General features: G+C 36.3%; 1 protein-coding gene across 12 annotated transcripts in view; it reads left to right on the top strand.

Moving 5' to 3' along the window:
* The first annotated feature begins 263 nt into the window (after positions 1 to 263).
* Positions 264 to 17798, top strand: part of SP100 (SP100 nuclear antigen) — a 65781-nt gene continuing 48246 nt past the window's right edge. For 11 of the 12 annotated variants that reach the window (XR_012123472.1, XR_005055769.2, XM_036997826.2 and 8 more), the window contains exons 1-2: positions 264 to 701; positions 9271 to 9347. Coding sequence is in view for 9 of the 12 variants with exons in the window: in XM_036997826.2 (XP_036853721.2) it covers positions 279 to 701; positions 9271 to 9347 (500 nt within the window). In the remaining 3 variants the exon portion in view is untranslated. The remainder of the gene's footprint in view (positions 702 to 9270; positions 9348 to 17798) is intronic. The other variant, XM_036997829.2, reaches the window with a different exon arrangement.

Genomic DNA, 17798 nt, shown 5'->3' with positions numbered 1-17798 from the left:
CTGAGCTCCACCTCCACCCAGAGGGAGCCGCCCTTTCAGCCTCCCCGTGCCTTCTGTCCAGGTTTCTCCCGGTCGTCCCTGGAGCTGGCCCACAGTCAGCGCACCTCACACCCTGGCACCTAAGATGTTAACCATTGTCTCCAGCCTCTGGCCCCAGGGCCTTGCAGATTTCTTTCTCATCTCTGGCGGACTTCCAGGAATGCCAAGAACATTCTGCTGGATTGGCGATGCTGCGCATGGCTGTCTCCAGCCCCGTGTCCGGAGGCTGACTCAGTGGGATGCAAGGCAGGAGAGAAGATTGGGTGCTTGGGACTATCCCTGTTTCCCCCCCAGAGTCAGCTCGTCAGGAGGAAGGGGCAAACTTGGAGTTTACACCCCCAACCCCGTATTCTACCCTGATACCTTCTCAGAAGGCAGTGGCAGCTGAGGACAGCAGGCTCACACAGACGCCTGAGCTTGTCCCCCGGGGTCCTCCTTCCCTGGCCCTCCAGGCCCTGAGCCCGGCAGCTGCCGGAGGAGGGAGACACCGAGATACTTTCACTTCTCCTTTCCCCTTTTGGGCGGAGTCCTCTCTGGCCAGTGAGCTCGCAGACTTCCTGCTCAGCACCCTGTACCCAGGCTGTGGGGACCGGAGGGGCCCCAGGCCAAGCTCAGGGCCCAGGCTGGAAGATGGCTCACGGGGGCGTCAACCTCAGCACCAGGTCAGTCTTTACCTTCCTCCCTCCACCCTTTCTCTCCGGCCATGCTCGTCGGGGTCTTTGGCTTAGATACTAAATTAAACCTCACTTGCAATGTAATAAGTTACAGGAATGTGTGATGAGGAAATGGGATTGCTGAACGGCAGCGGGTGGCTTGCTGGTGTGAGCCCAGCCTGCCGGCCACAGCACGCATAATTGCTTCACAACTGCTGCTCAGCTGACAGGCCTGTGGCTGTCCTTTGGGAGGCCTGCAGGAGGGAGCTGTTATTTCCTCTTGACCTCTGAACCCTCTCTGTTCTCCCAGGCCCAGTCTATCTTTACGTAGATCATTTCAAGGAACACAGTTTAGAAAACAGAAAAGTCAGGGTAAACACAGGACTTGTGTCCAAACCCGGGTGCTGTGGTCTGATACCTGTCCGTGAACGTGTTGTTTGGGTCTGACGCTGCTCACATGTCTGGCTGGGGGTCTGGCTTCCTGCGGTGATTCTGATCAAATCAAGTAAAAGGAAGAGAAAGGTTCCAGCCAGCCAAAGACGCATGCAGGCTGTTTTCATTTTTCCTTTGATTTTCTGTTCTGGAAAGGATTATACCTCTGACAAGGACCAGGGTACAAATCCTATCTTTTCTCTAGTGATGAGAAATAACATTACCAAATATTTTTAAAATTTTTATTTTTTAATACAAATAAATATATTACATATTTTTCTTCATAACATTTCAAACAAAATGGAAGTATAAATAAACAAAAAGGCCCGTTCCCCACCTACCCCCCACTGCAGCTTCCAATCCATCCAGGTCTTGGAAAGTATTGCACGCACAGCCTGCCAGATCTTTTCCTGTGCATTTACACATATAACATATTTTCCTAAATACATAATTTGTGTCTTGCTTTTTAATCAATGGGATTATATTGTATATGCCACTTTGCATTTTGCACTTAACCTGTGACAATCATAGAGACCACCTTAGTAATCACGTAGATCTATTTCATTCTTTTTAATAGCTACATGCTGTTGACTTCCATAGAATCGATGTACCATAATTTTTGAACCATTCCCCTACTCCCTGTCCCCACTAATGAACATTTAGGTTATTTTCAGTTGTTCACTTTAACCAATCACTGTTGTAAGCAACGATTATCTATTTCTTTATGTCTTTGCACATTTACAAGTATTTGTCTTGTGTCAATGACTAAAAAAAAGTGGAATTGTTGAGGCAAAGGGTACTAATGTTTACCCTTGTTTACAGATCCAAGCTGCCTAAGCAGCTGAACCAATATATTCTCCTACCAAGAGCAAATGAGACTTCACATACCCAGACTTCACAAAGGGGGTAGATAAAAGAGTTGCATCTTGTTTTAATGTGCATTTTCCTGATTACATGGAGGTTGAACAGTTTTCCATGTTTTTTTTATTATGGTATCATTAATATACAATCACATGAGCAACATGGTTACTAGATTTCCCCCATTATCAAGTCCCCACCCCCACCCCATTACAGTCACAGTCCATCAGCACAGTAAGATGCTATAGTCACTACTTGTCTTCTCTGTGTTGTACTGCCTTCCCTGTGCCCCCCCACATTATGTGTGCTGATCATAATACCCCCTAATCCCCTTATCCCTCCCTTCCCCCCACACTCCCCAGACCCCTTTCCCTTCAGTAACTGTTAGTCCATCAATTTTTCATGTTTATTGGCCACTTAAATTTCCTCTCCTATGAACCACTGGTTTATTTGTTGCCAGTGTTATTCAGCTGAAATGACTGTCCTTTCTTTAATGATAAGGAAGAATTTGCTAAATATTCTGAGAGTTATAAATATATTTTCCTCGCCTTTTAACTTTGTTTAGGGTGACTTTAGTTTACTAAAGCCTAAACTTTATGGTATAGAGACATATTATAATATTGATTTTATAAAATAGACGTACTTTTTGCTCTTTTTAATGTAGAGATATTATAGTATTAATTTTATAAAATAAAATAAATGAAGCAATGCAGAAAATTACTAATGAATTCCATGTACACTGCCAACCATAGTTCTGTGTTCCTGAGATGCAAGACTCAATTCTGCCTTTATTTCAGGGAAAGTTTCTTCTCTAATATCTCCAAAACCTTTTTCTTTTTCAATCTTGGGCAAAACTATTCTCCTGCTGGAGCAGCTTTAGCCTTCATAGCTTTTATTGGCCTCTAAATTTTCATGTCTTTAGCTTTTTACTTTCTGTTCATAGTAGTTGTCTCTTAACTTTTCTTCCACGACAATTACTTAATTTTTAGTTGTTGTTCAGTCTCTTGTTATTTCTAGTTTTTTTAAGTTACTAGGTCTACTTGGAGGGCAGGTCTTAATTTGAGTTCTACAGCTCTGCAAGCCTCCCTTCGAACCACGTTTTCTTATCCCGTCATTCCGTCCTCCTGCTCTTGTTCTCAGGTTTATGGTGCCGAGTGACCTGGCGCTGAGTTCTTCATCCGCTAGGTTTTCTTCCCCACTGGCTCTGTCTGCGGTTTGGCTTCTGTATGACTTCACTTTCTTTCGCATGTGCCCGCCATGGTTTTACAGCCCGTTTCTCTCATGCTGGAGAGTGCAGCCGCCCTGACCCCTAGTTTACACAGTCTTAATCTGGGCGCCTATTTTTGTTTGATTTTCAAGCCTCCTGTCTCATCTGAGACCCAGTTGCCTCCCATCTGATATACAATTGGAAGGCTCTATTTTTTTTCTTATCAATTCTTTCTGAGGAACCTCTAATTGCTTAAGCCATTCTTTCTTGACTATCTACAGTGCTGTCCCGCTCATTAACCAAGTGACCACATACTCCAGGGGATCTCCTTGCGCAGTACCGACTGTCCTAGAGAGGACGGTTTCGTGTGAACTACTGATACCTGCGAGAGTAATTTTCCCACCCCCTTTACTACTTCCAAAGCATCTTGGCATTCCTTTCCATCTCCAAATCACCTCGTCAGGATCTTGCTGGGAGTCTGTTTGGGACTGCATTGAATCTATAGATCCATTTGAAGAGAGTTGACATCTTGATAATATTGTGTCTTCTCGCTTATTAATATGGTAATGTATATAACCAATGTTAAAATATCTTCTAGAAAAAAAAGTATTTTTCTGCCTAGAGGTCTTAACTCTTCTGCTAGATTTATTCGTAGATACTTGATATCTTTATGCTATCAAATCAACATAATTTAAAATCAACTTTCTGCTCATTACTAAGATATAAAAATCAACTGAAACTTTGTGAAGTGCTTTTTAATTATAATAACTTTTACATATATGTACATATGGATTTACATAATGTAAATTATAATCATAGTGACAGGTTTGTTTCTTCCAGTCCAATCCTTATACCAATTGCTTCTCTTTCTTGCCTTACTCTGTGGGCAAGGACTTTTGTAGATAGTGAAAACAAGCAGTGTTAGTAACCATCTGTATCTTGATCCCAGTCCAAGAGGAAAGCTTTTATCATTGCACAAATGTGGATGATGTTTGCTGTAGGTTTTCTTTTTTAATAAAAGACTTACACAAATTAAAGAAGTTTTATAGTTAGCATCTGATTCCTTTATTTTTTGCTGTTTATAGTTTGGTATCTGATCTTAGAGTTTTTTTATTCAAGTATAGTTGACATACAATCTTACATTAGTTTCAAGTATGCAACACATTTATTCAGTGGTCACCCATATTAATAAATCCTTCCCCCCACTAGTACAGCTACTATCTGTCAACATAGGAAGATGTTACAGCATCACTACCATCCCTGTGACCAACCTACATTATGACTGAGAATTTTTGTGCCCCTTTATTCTGCTTAACCTCCCCACCCAACCACCACAACCCCTCTCCCATAGTAACCTCCAGTCCCTTCGCAGTGTCTATGGGTCTACTGCTGTTTTGTTCATTTTGTTTTGCTTTGTATTTATATTCCACAAATAAGTGAAATCATGTGGTATTTGTCTTTTCCACCTGACTCATTTCACTGAGCATAATACCTTCTAGATCCATCCATGTTGTTGTAAATGGAAGAATTTCTTTTCTTTTTATGGCTGGATAATATTCCATTGTGTATATGTACCACATCTTCTTTATCCATTCATCTATCTATTGCATATTCATGGCTCTTTTATCATATATTAGTTGACAATATATGTGTGGGTTTATACCTGGGCTCTCTATTCTGTTCCATTGATCTGTGGGTCTGTTTTTCTGCCAGTACCAAATTGTTTTGATTATTGTAGCTTTGTAGTAGAGCTTGAAGTCAGGGAGCTTGTTCTTTCTCAAGATTGCTTTGGCTATTCAGGGTCCTTTGTGATTCCATATGAATTTTAAAACTATTTGTTCTAGGTCATTGAAGAATGCTGTTGGTTTTTTGATAGAGATTGCATGGAACCACTAGACTGCTTTTGGCAGGATGATCATTCTGACAATATTAATTCTTCTTATCCATAAGCATGGAATAGATTTCCACTTACTTATGTCTTCTTTAATTTCTCTCATGAGTGTCTTATAGTCTTCAGAGTATAAGTCTTTTACTTACTTGGTTAGGTTTATTTCTAGGTATTTTATTCTTTTTGATGCAATTGTAAATGGAATTGTTTTCCTGATTTCTCTTTCTGCTAGTTCTTTGTTAGTATATAGGAATGCAACAGATTTCTGTATATTAATTTTGTATCCTGCAACTTTGCTGAATACATTTATTAGGTCCTCATACTTTCAGTATGTGAGAGTTCATGGCCCTTTTTTCTGATGTTTCTGCCAGTTTTCATGCACAAAGATTTTTTAAAATAAATTTTTTATTATGGAATAATTTTATATTTACAGACAAGTTGCAAAGTTGGTATACTGTTTCTGTATACTGCACACCCAGTTTCATTTTTCTGTAACATTATCCTCTTACATTGCTGTTGTATGTTTGTCAAACTAAAAAACCGGTACCAGTACATCACTGCTAACTAAATCCCAGTTTCATCAGTTTTTCCATTATTGTTGGTTTTCAGTTACAGGATTCAATCCAAGACACCACACTGCATCTAGCCATCCTGCCACCTCTTCTCTTCCGGTCTGTGACAGTTCTTAGTCTTTCCTTGTCTCTCATGTCCTTGACAGGCATTTTGTAGAACACCTTTCACTTTGGGTTTATCTTGCTGTTTTTCACATGTTAGGTAGGGTTTCGGGCTTTATGAAAGAAGACCAGAGAAGTGAAGTGGCTCTCCGTCACGGCATGTCAGGGGCATATCACCCTGAGTTCAGCAGGGATGTGGACCTTGAGCATTTGGTTAAGGTGGTGGGTGCCAGGCTTCTCCACTATAAAGTGACTGTTTGTCCCTTTCCACACTCTATTCACAAAGATTATTTTGCTTATTTTGCTAGTCATCTTTGATTGGATACTAGCATTGTACTTGGAAAATCTATTTATAGGTAAAGTACAAGATTGCAGTGAAGGTACTAGCCTTTGGAAAGCATTTGTTTGCTACATCCAGGGTACAGCCAGTCCAGAAATGCTTTAACACAGGCTCAGAACCTGAAGAACCCAAGTGGTTCACTGGAAAGGCAATTCCAGGCCAGAGATGTCCCCTCCACTTTGTTTTCACTGTGAAGGAGGCCAGTCATGGTCTGGGCTCCTGCGGGGCTCTCCACCCTGGGTGGACTCAGGATTCTTTCTATCCCTCTCAGTCCTGAGGCTGTGCATCCTGAGATTCTGAGTCTTTGGGATCAGCAAATACCCTCCAGTCCTAAGTAGTGCTGTGCTCGCTACCTCTCCAGTTCTGGCCTTCTGTTTGCTTTTGCTGGGTTAATCCTTAGCTGTACTTTCATCTCTTCAGTAACATTTTTTAAAGATTTTTCCAGCTTTTATTTTGCTAGAAAGCTGTACTGCTTGTGACAGCTGGGGAGACTGAGGTTTTTAGAATCCTGTCCCGTCACGCCAGAAACTTACTGTCATTGTACAGTGGTTGGTTGGTTAACTGCCTCGTTTCAAAGTGTATAGCTTGAAGCTTGGTTGAGGCTCAGGAGGTTTTCCTCTGAATGCCTCTGAGATTTTTGTCTTAGCATTTTTACTGCAGTAAGTCTAGATTTGTTTGGTGTTGGGTTTTGGTTTTTTGATTGATTTTTTTTTTGCATTTATCATTTTGGGGTTTGTAGAGTTTCTTGAATTGGTGAGTTTTATGGAAGTATAGTTGATATACAATATTATGTTAGTTTCATGTGTACAACAGTTTTTCAGCATTTATATACATTATGAGATGAACACCACCATAAATCTACTTACCATCTGTCACCATAAAGTTATTGCAATATTATTGATTATGCTCCCTATGCTGTACTTTACATCCCTGTGACTTATTCTTTTTTTAATAATTGGAAACTTGTAGCTCTTAAACCCCTTCACCTATTTAGCTCATCCCCTTCCCCCATGGCAACCATCAGTCTGTTCTCTGTATTTATGAATCTATTTCTGTTTTGTCTGTTCATTTCTTTTGTTTTTTATATTCCACCTCTAAGTGAAATCATATGGTATTTATCTTCCTGTGTCTTACTTATTTCACTTAACATAATACACTCTAGGTTGATCCATGTTGTTACAAATACTAGGATTTCTTTCTTTATGGCTGAGTAATATTCTATTGTGTGTGTGTGTGTGTGTGTGTGTGTGTGTGTGTGTATGTGACATCTTCTTTATCCATTCATCTATCAATGGACACAAGTTGCTTCCATTATCTTGGCTATTATAAATAATGCAGCAATGAGAATAAAGAGGCATATATCTTTTCAAATTAGTGTTTCATTTTCATCAGATAAATACCAGAAGTGGAATAGCTGGATTGCATGGTTATTTCTAGTTATTTCTATTTGTAATTTTTTGAGGAACATCCATACAGTTTTCCATCATGGCTGTACCACTTTACATTCCCACCACAATGTCTAAGGGTTCCCTGTTCTGCACATCCTTGCCAACACTGGTTACTTCTTATCTCATTGATATTAGTCACTCTGACTGATACAGGTTGATATCTTGTGGTTTTGATTTGTATTTCCTTGATGATTTGTGATGGGCATCTTACCATGTGTCTGTCAACCATCTGTATGTTTTCTTTGCAAAAGTGTCTATTTAGATTCTTTGCCCATTTTTTATTCATATTGTTTGCTTTTTTGGTGTTAAATTATAAGAGTTCTTTTTCTATTTTGGATGTTAACCCCTTATTGGCTGTATGATTTGCATATATCCTCTGCCATTTGGTAGGTTGCCTTTTCATTTTGTTGATAGTCCTCTTTACTGCGCAAAAGCTTTTTAGTTTGATGTAGTCTCACATATTTCTGCTTTTGTTGCCTTGCCTAAGGAAACAGATCCAAAAAATATTGCTAAAAACTGATATCCAAGGCGTATTGCCTATGTTTTCTTTTAGGAGTTTTATAGTTTCCGGTCTTACACTTAGGTCTTAAATCTATTTTGAGTTCATTTTTGTATATGTTATAAGAATGTGGTCCAGTTTCATTCTTTTGCATGTAGCTATCCAGTTTTCCCAATACCATTTATTGAAGAGGCTACCTTTTCTCAATTTTATGTTATTTCCTCCTTTATCATAGATTAATTGATCACATAAATGTGGGTTTAGTTCTGGGCTCCCTATACTTTCCCATGGTTCTATGCATCTGTTTCTGTCCCTGTACCATATTGTTGTAATTACTATATCTTTATAGTATAGCTTGAAATCTGTGGCATGATATCTCCAGCTTCATTCTTTCTCAATATTGCTTTGGCGTTGTGGGGTCTTTTATGGTTGCAAACAAATTTTAAGATTATTTGTTCTAATTCTGTGAAAAAAGCTATTGGTATTTTAGTAGGGATTACATTGAATCTATATATGGCTTTGGGTAATATAAGTATTTTAATTATATCGATTCTTCCAATCCATGTGCATGGTGTATTTTTCTGTTTATTTGTGTCTATTTATTTCTACTTATTGTTTATTTCTGTTATTTCCTTTATCAGTGTCTTAAAATTTTCAGAGTATGGATATTTCACCTTGTTCTTTAAATTTGTTCCTCGGTATTTTTTTTTTTTATTGATGCAACTGTAAGTGGTGAGAACAGGCATCTCATCTTTTTCCTGATTTTAGCAGAAAGGCTTCCATCTTTTCACTACTGAGTATGATGTTAACTTTGAGTTTGTCACATATGCCTTTATTTTGTGGAGATATATTCCTTCTATACCCTCTTTGAGAGTTTTCATCACAAATGGATGGTGAACCTTGTCAAATACTTATTTTGTATCCATTGATATGATCATGTGATTTTTATCCTTCATTTTGTTTATGTGGTGTATCAGATTGATTGATTTGTGGGTATCTAACCATCTTTGCTTCCCTGGAATAGATCCCACTTGATCATGGTATATGATACTTTTAATGTATTATTGAATCTGTTTATCAATACTTGGTTGAGGATTTTCATTTATCTTGTATTTATCTGGTTTTGATAACAGAAATGCAGTAGACTTATGATAATTTGGAGTGATTTGAAATTTTTTAAGAAAATGTGTTGGAATGGTTTTTTTAATATGGAAATTTTCTGTTTCTTGAAGGATTGCTGGAAATTACCCATAAAACTCTTCGAAACTGACATCTGTGTGTGTGGGTGTGGAGAGATGCAAGGGTTAAGGTAGGTCTGGAAGCACATTATACATTTCCTCTATTACTTTTAGTTCTATTTAATTCTCATATTAATTCTCGGTTTTGGTCATTCATATTTTCCTAAAATGTAACCATTTTTTCTAGATTTTCATACTTATTTGTAGATAAATACACAGGATTTCATTTATACCATTTTCATCTTTTCCTTAATTATAGACATATTATTTTCCTTATTCCTATCATTGTTTATTTGTGTCTTTCTTTTGTTTTCTTGGTCAAACTTTCTATTTTGTTGTTCTCTTCAAAGAATCACCTTTTGGTTGTATTGATCCTTCACTCTTATTTTTTGTTTGAGATTTAATTAAACCCTGCCTTTTATTATCATATATGTATTTTTGTCTTTCCTCTTTGCAGTCAACGTCCTTGGGGAGATTACCTTGATATTTTTTAATATCTTGATTTAAAGCTTAATTTATTTTTCAATATTCTTTGTAATAAATGCATCTTAGGCCATGAATATTCATTTCTATACCACTTTGGGTATGTCTGTGGTTTATATTTGTTTTCATTGGAGTTTATTTCTTAATTATCTGAATTTTCTATTTTGATTTGCTCTTTAAACTAAGGACTGTTTAGAAGAAGCTTTGAAAATTTCTCAGTGGATAAGATTGGGGGAAATCTTCCTTTGTCCTGGTTTATTCTGATTTTATTGTTCATTCTAATCTTATCATATGTGGTTTGAAAATGTGTCCCTTAAGATGTTAATTTGAGAGTCTGTTGTATAATTTCTTTTGTGGCTTAATGCAAAACATTTTTGAGGCATCTCCATGTCTTTTCCAATCCCTTTATTTTCAATTTTGTTGAGCTGAGTTATATGTTCCATGTAAGTAGAATATAGCATATACAAAATTACCTCAAATGGATCAAAGACTTGAATGCAAGACCTGAAACCATAAAATTCCTAGAAGAAAACATAGGTGGTAACCTCCTTGACATTGGTCTTGGTGTTGAATTTTTGTATCTGACTCCAAAAGTAAAAACAAAAATAAACAAATGGGAAGACATCAAACCAAAAAGCTTCTGCACAGAGGAAGAAGCCACCAACAAAATGAAAAGACAACCTGCTGAATGGGGGAAAATTTTTTCAAATCATATATATGATTGGGGGTTAATATCCAAAATACATAAAGAACTCAAACAACTCAAAGCAGAAAGCCCCAAACAATCCAATTAAAAATTAGAGGATCTAAATAGATACTTTCCCAAAGAAAACATGTATATAGCCAACAGGCCCATGAAAAGATGTTCAGCATCACTAATTATCAGGGAAATGCAGATCAAAACCACAATGAGCTATCGCCTCACACCTGTCAGAATGGCTTCTATCAAAAAGACAAGAAACAACAAGTGCCGGTGAGGATGTGGAGAAAAGAGAACCTCCTACCCTGCTGGTGGGAATGTCAATTGGTTTAGCCGCTATGGGAAACAGTATGGAAGTTCCTCAAAAAATTAAAAACAGAACTATCTATGATCCAGCAATTCTACTTCTAGGTATTTATCTGAAGAAAACAACAACACTAATTCAAAAAGACATATGCACCCCTATGTTCATTGCAGCATTATTTACAATAGCCAAGTTATGGAAGCAATCTAAGTGTTGTCCATCAATGGATGAATGGAGAAAGAAGATGTGACTGATAATATATATATTATACTATAAATAGTAATATATATTGTATACTACATATTATATTGTATATTACCCAGCCATAAAAAAAGAATGAAGTCTTGCTATTTGTAACAACATGGATGGACCTAGAGGGTATTATGTTAAGTGAAATAGTCAGAGAAAGAAAAATACCCTATGATTTCACTTTCATGTGGAATCTAAGAAAACCAACCAAACAAATTAAACAAAACAAAATTCATAGATACAGATAACAGAGTTGCGGTTATCGGAGAGGAAGTGGGTTGGCAGGGGTAGGCAGATGGGTGAAGGGGGACAGTTGTATGGTGATGGATGAGAACTAGACTTGTTGTGGTGATCACTTTGCAGTGTATATGAATATAAAATTATTATGTTGTATACCTGATACTAATACATCATATACCAATTTTACCTCAATTTAAAAAAAGAGTATAGCTGAAATTTGTTTCCTAGCCAAAATATATATTTCTGTATTTTATGTCAGTTGATTCCATTAACATTCATTTCTATCACGTAGTGTCTTTGTATTTACTGCTGCTGATCTTAATTATTCTTGGTCTTTACAAGAATTTCTTCTTATTCTCCCACCCTCTTTCTTAACCTGTTTTTGAATGGGCTGTATTTCCTATGCTCCATATTTTGCCTCCAATTCACTGGAAGCAATATCTTCTTATTCTTTTAAATTGAAATTGCATTTTTAATAAACACACTTAGGCTTGTATTGTTCTCTCAGTGTCTAGAGTTATTTGGTATCTTTTCCTAAGTTAAAAACTGGAACTTGGTTTTATTTCTCTTTTTCTTCTTATTCCCTCCATAAATTTTCTGAGTCCGTGCGGTCTGAAAATATCTCCATTTGACTTTTATACATGAATGAATATTTGGCTGTGCTTAGAATTAAGATTCAAAATGATTTTTCACTTAAAAAATTTGCACATTTTTCTTCATTGCCTCTCTACATCCAGTTTTGCATATGAAAATTCCAACTTCCATCAGGTTTTCATTCCTTGTTGCTTTTACCTTCTGGAAACTTTATTATTTGTTTATTATCCTTGATGTTCTAGATTTTCATCAAAATATATCTAGGTATATAGGTTTTCAATATTTATTCTCTGCATTTGGTGGCCTTTTAATCCAAAGTTCTAGCTTCCATTCTGAGACATTTTCCCCCTTTAATGTCATTGCCTTGTTCTCCTTCTTTCTCCTCTTTCCTGGAATTCCCATTGGCCGAATTTTGAAACACCAGATTATGCAGTATATCTTAATGTTTTTAATATTTTCTATATCTTCTCTTTTCTTACATTCCAGAAAGAAAATGTAGTTAACTGACTTTTCTTCAACTGAGTCTTTTCAGCTATTAACTGCCTATGTTAATTTTTTAAACATTTTTAATGAAGTATCATTTACATACTATAAAATTCACCCATTTTAAGTGTACAATTCAGTCATTTTTGGTAAATTGATAGTTTTGCAGTCATCACCACATCTAAGTTTAGAACATTTCATTACTTCACAAAATTTACTTAATGCTATTTGTAATCAATCCCCATTACTCTCCCCCAGCCCTAGGTAACCACTAATCTACTATCTGTCTCTGTAGATTTCCCTTTTTTCTGGATATTTCATATAAATAGAACAATACATTATATGGTCTTGTGCATCTGGCTTCTTTCACTGAGCATAATATTTTTGAGGTTCATGCATGTTGTAGCATGTATCAGTAATTCATTCCTTTTTATTGCTGAGTAGTACTCCATTGGATCAATTTACCACATTTCATTTATCCATTCACCTGTTGATGAACATTAGGATTGTTTCCACTTTTTGGCTATTAGGGAAAATGCTGTCATGAATATTTGCATATGAGTCTTGTGTAGACATATGTTTTCATATGTAGATACCTGGGAATGAAATTATTTTGTCATATGTAACACTATGCTTAACTTTTTGAGAAACTATCTCATGATGTTTCCAAAGGACCGTTTTATAGTCCCACCAGCAATGTATAAGGGTTCCAGTCTTTCTGCAATCATGCTAAAACTTATTTTATGTCTTTGATTGTAGCCAATCCAGTGGAATGCATTGGTATCTCATTTTAGCTTTAATTTGCTTTTTCCCTAATGACTAATGACATTGAGCATCTTGTCACATGTTTATTACCTTCCATGTATCTCTGGGAAAATAGCTGTTCAAATCATTAACCTATCTTATAATTGGGTTCTTTGTCTAATTATTGAGTTATGACAATTCTTTACATATCTGTATACAAGTCATTTATTAAAAATATGACTGGCTAATATTTTCTCCATAGTCTGGGACTAGTCTTTTGTTTTCTTTTTTTTTTTTTTGAGAGGGTATCTCTCGTATTTATTGATCAAATGGTTGTTAACAACAATAAAATTCTGTATAGGGGACTCAATGCACAATCATTAATCAACCCCAAGCCTAATTCTCAACAGTCTCCAATCTTCTGAAGCATAACAAACAAGTTCTTACATGGTGAACAAATTCTTACATAGTGAATAAGTTCTTACATGGTGAACAGTGCAAGGGCAGTCATCACAGAAACTTTCGGTTTTAATCACGCATTATGAACTATAAACAATCAGGTCAAATATGAATATTCGTTTGATTTTTATACTTGATTTATATGTGAATCTCACATTTCTCCCTTATTATTATTATTATTATTATTATTATTATTATTTTTAATAAAATGCTGAAGTGGTAGGTAGATGCAAGATAAAGGTAGAAAACATAGTTTAGTGCTGTAAGAGGGCAAATGTAGATGATCAGGTGTGTGCCTGTAGACTAAATGTTAATCCAAGCTAGACAAGGGCAACAAAACATCCACGGATGCAGAAGATTTCTCTCAAGACAGGGGGGTGAGGTTCTGAGCCTCACCTCTGTTGATCCCCAGTTTCTCACCTGATGGCCCCCCCATGACCTTGCCTGTCTTAGGTTGTTTCTCCCTTGAGGAATCTTACCCGTCTCTGGCTAACCAGTCATCTTCCGGGGCCATACAGGGAAAACTGTAAAGTTGGTAAGTGAGAGAGAAGCAATATTGTTTGAAAAGGTTAGCTTTTTACTTCTTTGCAAATTTATGCCCTGTGGCTTCTATGCCCAGCATTTGTCTTGAGGTATCTTTACCACTTGGAAGAATTATGATACTCAGTAATTTCGATATGAGGCACGAGTTCTACTTAAGAGTTGTAATTAGGAAGGAAGAAGAAAACCTATAGAAGTAGCAGAGTCTTTTGTTTTCTTAATGGTGTCTTTTGAAGTACAAAAGATTTAAATTTGTTGAATTCCAATTTATCAGTTTATTCTTTTATGAATTACGCTTTTGGTGTTGCAGCTACCTTTTTGTCTAATCCGAAGTCACAGAGATTTTCTCCTATATATTCTTTGAAAACTTACATAATTTTCTTCTGAACACAGGATCCTACATAATTTGTGCTACCCAGTGAAAAATGAAGGTAGGGGGAATCCTTGTTTACAAATCCTTAAGAATTCCAAACAGAGTAAAAGCAGGGCATTAAAGCAAGCACAGGGCCTTGTGTGACTGCACAGGATACATGCCCCTGAGACTGGCCCTGCTCTTCCACTGAGCTCTATGATGCCTTTTGAGTTGATTTTTGTGGATGGTGTGAGGTAAAGGTATAAATTAATCTTTTTGCATGTGGATATTCAAATGTCCTCGCACCTGTTGAAAAGACTATCTTTTCCTCCTTCAGTTGCCTAGGCACTTTTGCCGAAAATCAATTGACCAATAAGATAAGGGTTTATTTTTTCACTCTAATTCCGTTCTGTTGATCCATGTATCTATTTTCATGCCAGCACTATAATTGTCTTGATTAATGTAGCTTTATAATAAGTATTAAAAAGTGTAAGTCCCCCAACTTTGTTCCTCAAGATTTCTTTGGCTAATCTGCGTCTTTTGCGTTCCCACATAAAGGTTAGGATTAGCTTCTCAAGTTCTGAAAAAAGGCCTGCTGGGATTTGGATAGGAATTGCATTTCTATCTTGAAAATATTGTGTCTTCCAGTCCATGAACATGGAGTGCTTGTATTTCTTTAGATCTTTAATTTTTCTTGACATTGTTTTGTAGTTTTTAACATGTAAGACTTGACAATCCATTTATTTCTAAATATTTTATTCTTTTGCCTACCTTTTGAATTTGAAAATGCAACTTTAATGTTATAAATTTCTTTGTTAATTGTTGCAGGAAATAATATTTTCTCCTAAGCTGTCAGGGTAGTAAACATACTCTAAAGTCTTGTTCTGTAGGCTTTACTATTTCTGTTTCTTCCGAGGTTACCAAAAAATGATCAAAGGGTATCTGAAGGGGATTGGGTGGAACTCTGACACTCTTCTCTAAGCCAGTGTTAACAGCCTTGGATGTAGTATTCCATGCCTTTTCCAACATTTACATACATATAAAGATTTTTATAATTTTGATTTGTATAAAAATGGAGTCATACCCCCCATACTGAATTTTATTGTTGTTAACAACCATTTGATCAATAAATATGAGAGATGCCCTCTCAAAAAAAAAAAAATCTTAGACATCTGAATTGGCACAAAAAAGCAAGTGCAAACCTCATGTATTTCTACTACACAGAGGAATAATCACTGAGTATTTTTTTGTTCTTCCAGATTTTTTTGTTTATGCAAGTGAACACAAAGAGACTTTTTCAGTTTAAAAAGTTATATTACAATTTTTTATAACCTGCTTTTTCACATAGTTATACATCATAGATAGGTTTCTATGTCAATAACTACAGGCATATATAATTGTTTCTAATGACTGTGTAGATTTAATTTTATGTCTATAGTAATTCATCTGTTGCTAGATATTCAAGTTGTTTTCTTTGTGTCCACACGAATGGGTTTTTCTCCACTATGTGGACTGACCATAATTTACTTAAATATTTAGCTATTTTTTGATATGTAAGTAGTTTTTCTTCTTTTGTTTTTCCTCTAATAAATAACGATGCATTGAGAAAAAAAATGGAGTCATAATATAGCAATCTGAACATGATGTTTTTATTAGTCAATGAAACTATGCCTTAGCATACAAATTACTAGAAATAAATAGGTATGAAATATTGTAGCAGTATGGATTTACCATAATTCACTCAACCATTCAGCCAAATGAACAATCAGGTTGTTTTCAGGTTTAGGGGGGTCAAGCACTGTATTTTGCTATGAAAAAACAATACTTCAGTAAAAACTTTCGTATGTATGGGTCTCTAACCAACACATATTTACTAGGAGCTTGTATATATCAGGTATTCAAGAAAAACCAAGGGACAAAATTCCTGTGTTTATGGCATATACATACAATGAATATACATGTACATATGAATAAGATAATAACACTAAATAAAATGATAAATTAGTTAATTTAGTATGTTAGGGAGTGATAAGGACATGGAAAAGAGAAAGAGAACTACGTGGGCTCTGGTAGAGATTTCAAGTAGGTTGGTCAAAGCTGGCCTTATTGAGAAGGCCTTAAGGAGATGAAGGCGTTAGTTTACCATGCGGATATTTGGACAAAATACACGCCACACAGCGGAGAGAGCGAGCACCAATTTTATAGGACTAGAGTGGGCCTGGTGTAGTCAAGAAAGAGCAAAGAGGAGGGTGTGGCTAGAGAGAAGTGAGCTAGGGGAGAGGAGATAAGGGCTGGATCATTTCAGGCCCTTTGAACACTGTTAAGGACTTGGCTTTTACTCTGGGGAAAATGAAGACCCCTGAAAATTCTGGAGCTCTTGTTTTTATAAGATGTATGTTGGTGTTTTTCTTTCCATAGAATAGGTCCCAAAAGTGGGACTGACTGCTGGATCTATCTATAGCGTATCTTAAAATTTGGTAGATACTGCCAGATCTTTTCTGAAAAGACTTCAGCAATTCATGCTCCACCAGCAATGAATATCTTTCCCTGAATCTTCTCTCATGCAGCTGTATCACTTAGGGAATTGTGTTTGCCAAACTAATGGGGAAGAAATGGCTTCTCATTGATGTTGTACTTTGCTTTTATGTATTCATATGTTCATTGGACATTTTCATTTTCTCTTCCCTGAGTTGCCTGTTCAGGCCCATTTTCTTTGGGGTTATTTCTCATATTTTATTAGTAGGCTGGTGTCTTTGTCCATCAGATATATTAACCCTTTGTCATGTGTTGAAAATATTTTTCTACCTTGTCTTTAGTATGTGCATTGCTTTTTTAAACATGTAAATCTATCGAATCTTCCTCTAACTACTTTTTTAAATTTTCTTGGCTTGACTCAGATATATATTCTATTATGTAAACTTCTATACTACCACTTTATCCACTTTCAGTGGGATCACCAGTTGCAAGTGTACCACAATTATACAATTTCAGAAGGATTTTGTTTTAAAATTATTGCTCTCTTAATTGGGGGCACCTTATATATCTGTTTTTTTAGATCTTGTTTAATTTCCTTCAATAAGATTTTACAGTTTTCTTCACATAGATCCATACCTTTCAGAGGAGTATAAATACATGTATGTGCATTTGCTACTGTGTCTGACATATTACTTTATTTCTTCTCAATTAATGTTGTTCCAAATAAAATATCTGTTAGTTTTATGTACCTATATTTTCTTCATGCATGCTGGCAAATTCTTTTTGTGATTCCTGTGAATTTTAGTTAGGTCTCTAAGGGTTCCTATGTAAATAATCATAGGACATGTATCTTGTTTAGTATTTACCACTGACTTCATTTTCTTATCCTATTGCACAAG

The sequence above is a fragment of the Manis javanica genome, chromosome 12 (genome assembly GCF_040802235.1).
Source record: "Manis javanica isolate MJ-LG chromosome 12, MJ_LKY, whole genome shotgun sequence".
In the NCBI taxonomy this organism is placed as follows: Eukaryota; Metazoa; Chordata; class Mammalia; order Pholidota; family Manidae; genus Manis; species Manis javanica.
This window is presented reverse-complemented; position numbering and strand designations above follow the sequence as displayed.